Here is a 4,042-nt window from a genome sequence, read left to right as displayed (position 1 = left end):
CCCCAATTGTGAGTGGGTGGGGTGAGGGTCAAACATTCAAGGAAGATCAGAGGAGAGGTCAGGGGGGTGTAACCTAATGCCTGAATTTAACCGGCTTGTATCTGCATATATATAGTTGATCATTAAACTCGTGTTTACGGCGCATTAAACCTGTGTTCCCTGTACTCCGTATATGCTGTGTACATCACATATATATGTACATATATTATAGTTAACATGTAAACATATATATGCTAGATTGTAGATTTAACAGATACTAGAAATTTATCACAAAACCATTCTTTCAAATACTAAAGTCTTTTTTCATTTTTGAATGTTTTTAACCACAACTCGTATTCTGAAGAGCTATTGGATGTTGCGAAGTAAACTCTACCGGGTAAAATGAAAACTAGGAGTTACGAGGTCTACAGTTCGTTTCAATAAGTCGGCATAAATTAAGCACGTTCTAATTTTAGGATAAAAGGTCTATATAGATATTATGTACTTTTCTTTAATAGTTTGAAAATTATAATTCACAATTGTTTTAAAGAAGTTCCAGGAAAATATTTGATTGAAAAACTTGTAGAATTTTCCCATTACGTATGACACTTCGATGGAATTCTTTTAAAAACCAACTAGGATGGGGAGGGGGAAGCTAATAAAGATATAATGGCATTTAATTAGAAAAAATTTAGTACATTCTGCTAAATTATGACAAACATTTTCAATTATAATAGAATAACAATAGAGATTTATAGATAAGAAGATTTAAAAAAGATAGTAACGATACAATTTTCTATACATCCGTTTGTTTGCGAAAAGTATCATTTCAAATATATTTTGTGAAAAGTTTTCTCATCAAATCAATTTTATAAAAAGTATCATCATCAAATCTATTTCATGAAAAGTATTATCATCAAATCCGTTTAATAAAAAGTATTATCATTAAATTTTTCATTAAAAAAGTATCATTATCAAATCTTTTTTATAAAAAGTATCATCATCAAATCCATTTCATGAAAAGTATTATCATCAAATCCGTTTAATAAAAAGTATTATCATTAAATTTTTCATTAAAAAGTATCATTATCAAATCTTTTTTATAAAAAGTATCATCATCAAATCTATTTTATAAAAAGTATAATCATTAAAGCTATTTTATATAAAGTATCATTATCAAATCTATTTTGTTAAAAGTATCATCATTAAATATTTAATAAAAAGTATGATCATCAAATCTTTTCTGTAAAAAGTATCAACTTCAAATCTATTTTATATAAATTATTATCATCAATATATTTACTAAAAGTATCATCATTTAGTAGTGTATGGAATGAAACCCTGCCTTCCTCATTTAAAATCAATGACTTGGACAAACAGAAACTTTTTTTCAAAAGAAAACAATTAAGTATTTTAAACACTTTAACTTGTATTATTTCACATTATTTAGGACAAAGCTAATGTTTTTTTAGGGGAGGGAGATTTGTTGCCAGTAATCTAGGGAAGGGGGGGGGGGTGCATAAGTGGGGAAAAAATAACAATGAAAAGGCTTAGCTAGGTGTAAATTTCTGTGGGAAAGTAGTTTAAAAACTTGAAATGGAATAAAAGGATGTTGGACTTTGCGCAATTATTTAACCATCTGATCATAAATTTTATAAAAAGCAAAAATATACCTGATGTCTTGCAGCTACCGCCGCTGCAGCCGCCGCAGGATTCATCCCCGGCCTGAGTTTTGTCAAATAATTGAATTTTCTATATTTAAAAAAAAATTTTATTTCATTTTGTTCCTTAAAGTAAGTTTAGATCTTGTTAAGGAATTAATAATAAAAAATGGCGAAAAAATTTCTTTCAAAAGAAACTGAATTTTTATTATTATTATTTGACATTCCTTAGAGGAAAACGCTCCACGATGAAGTTTTATAAGTCAGGGTTTAGATCTAGAATTTTATCTTTTTATCCGGGGGGGGGGGGGCATCAGTATTTACCCACCAGTTATCTATTTATGTTAATGGCTCAATGAGCTGGTACAGTGGGTAACTAATTAGAGTCACGAACTCAAGATAATCACGTCATTTTTGCACGGTTTGGCCGCACATGTATAGATTGCAAACGTTTAGCACTAGCTCCGCAGTAAACTCACTCCGCAATTTTGCAGTTTGCACAGTTTATTTTGCACTTTATTTCCAGAGAATTTATTATTGCAGATTTGTGTGCCGGGGGGTCAGGGACTGTTTATTACTCCGAGGTTCGGACGGGAGTGAGAGATAGACAGAGAGAAAGGGAGAGAGAGAGAGAGAGAACAATCTCACACTCTGACACCGCTCTCCTCCCATTACAGCTAACCCTCGACAGATAAATACACAGATAGATAGATATTAGATAGTTACACCCGCTCTCTAATTCATGTGTTTCTGCCTGTCAACATGACCCCACCAGACACAAGGGGGGAGGACTCTCTCCGGGGGTAAAAGAGGGTGGGTGGGGGGATTAAAATGAAAACTGTACAATAAAAACCTGAAAATTTATATCTCGAGTTTATCAAGAAAAGCTTTTTTTTTAGTTGATTTCTTCTAAAATGTGGCGAAGCCCCCCCATCCCCTCCTTAAACTGAAAAAGATCTACGTACCGAGACATCTTTCCGTCTTAACTTAACCTTTCCCAGGTTCTATTGTAATCTCATTAAGTTGCTCTTTTTTTGAGATCTAGGAATCGGGTGAAAATTTTGATAAAATACGTTCTTTTTAAACCATTCTCCCTGCAATAAAAGATCTGGTTTAGGGCAATTGTGTACCTTTTATTTTTCTTATTTTTTTGTTTATTGTTCCGAGGAAAGTTTGCTGGTTCTAAGTTTGGATAGTTTTGTATGGAGTGTTTTATGGTTTTAGATTAAACTTTCTTTCATGGTCTACTATGTGAGTAATAATAGTTGACTTTCTTAAAGGGACTGTAAAGGAAAATTGAAAGGGGGTTTAGGCTGAAACCTAAGATTGGTTGCGTAGTTGCTGAATATGATCTATTTATAACTTAGATTATTATACCAAATATTTTATATACAAGTTTTGGTGTGGATTTGAAACAGTTTTATATCAATTTCTCGAAAAAGGAACATTTTATAGGTCTCGATCAACTCCTGAAGTTCTCAGGTTTCAGCCTATACCCCCTTTCATTTTTCCTTTACAGTCCCTTTTTATGAAGCTTGGGCTTTTGCCCCAGCCGGGCCCGCGTATACCCAATCTTAAAAACGTTAAAAATAAATATCACTAGCGTCGTATTTAAAATGAAAATGATGCATTTTACATGAAAATAAGTTTGATTTTTTTTTATTTCGTTAAGAATACAATTTTTGTTGTAAATTATATTATAAAACTATAATTTGCATTTGCTCATTATAAGGCTTAAAGTGTTTTTGCCTTATTATCTGTAAGAATCATATTAACTTTATTGATTGATTGATAATCGTTTATTTCTTTATACCTAATTACTGGTATCTTAAATCACCTAACCTTAGTCTAAATAATTATCATGTAGTAAGTAGACTACGGAATTGTTCAAATCATTAAAATCGTATACGAACATCGCTTAATTGATTAATGTTTTTTTCGCTGTTTTTGTTAATTCTGCGCACATGCCGCTGATTTTTAATTAACCATTTCCGTCGTCATTAAAATCACCCTAAAGGTGTCACGTAGTGTAATGTCTACCCCTCTTTCTTTGTTCGGATGTGTGAGTGTCTGGATATCCCCCCTCCCCCCTCGGCCCCCTCCCCTCTTCATATACAGTAATAAATAATATAAAGTGGAAAGATTGTCGCCTGCTCTCTTTCTTTTAAATAGAAACGACAATCTTCAAGACTTTATGCAATACTATCATAAGCAGGGGCGGATCCAGCTCTTTGAAAAAGTGGGGGGGGGGTCAACTCCCCCCAAAAAAACTGTGATGGTGGGGGGAGCACCAAGCGAAACTTTTGAACGAGGTGGGGGTGCATTAGGGTGGAGCCCCCCCCCCCAAATTTGTTTGGAAGTTTCAATGAGAGAGAGTATTTTAAGTGGTTAGAAGAGCAATA

General features: G+C 33.1%; 1 protein-coding gene across 5 annotated transcripts in view; it reads right to left on the bottom strand.

The window, feature by feature from the left end:
* LOC111695140 (transducin-like enhancer protein 4) overlaps positions 1–2,937 on the bottom strand; it is a 14,615-nt gene extending 11,678 nt beyond the window's left edge. For 3 of the 5 annotated variants that reach the window (XR_002763794.1, XR_002763795.1, XR_002763796.1), the window contains exons 1-2: positions 2,606–2,937; positions 1,653–1,731 (exon numbers count right to left, since the gene is read on the bottom strand). Coding sequence is in view for 2 of the 5 variants with exons in the window: in XM_023464350.1 (XP_023320118.1) it covers positions 1,653–1,704; positions 2,606–2,613 (60 nt within the window). In the remaining 3 variants the exon portion in view is untranslated. Of the gene's footprint in view, positions 1–1,652; positions 1,732–1,867; positions 1,917–2,605 lie in introns of all 5 variants that reach the window. The other 2 variants (XM_023464351.1, XM_023464350.1) reach the window with 2 other exon arrangements.
* Between the last annotated feature and the right edge of the window lie 1,105 nt (positions 2,938–4,042).

Source organism: Eurytemora carolleeae, unplaced genomic scaffold (genome assembly GCF_000591075.1).
Source record: "Eurytemora carolleeae unplaced genomic scaffold, Eaff_2.0 scaffold212, whole genome shotgun sequence".
Lineage (NCBI taxonomy): Eukaryota > Metazoa > Arthropoda > Copepoda > Calanoida > Temoridae > Eurytemora > Eurytemora carolleeae.
Note: the sequence above shows the minus strand (reverse complement) of the source record. Positions and strands in the feature narration are given on the sequence as shown.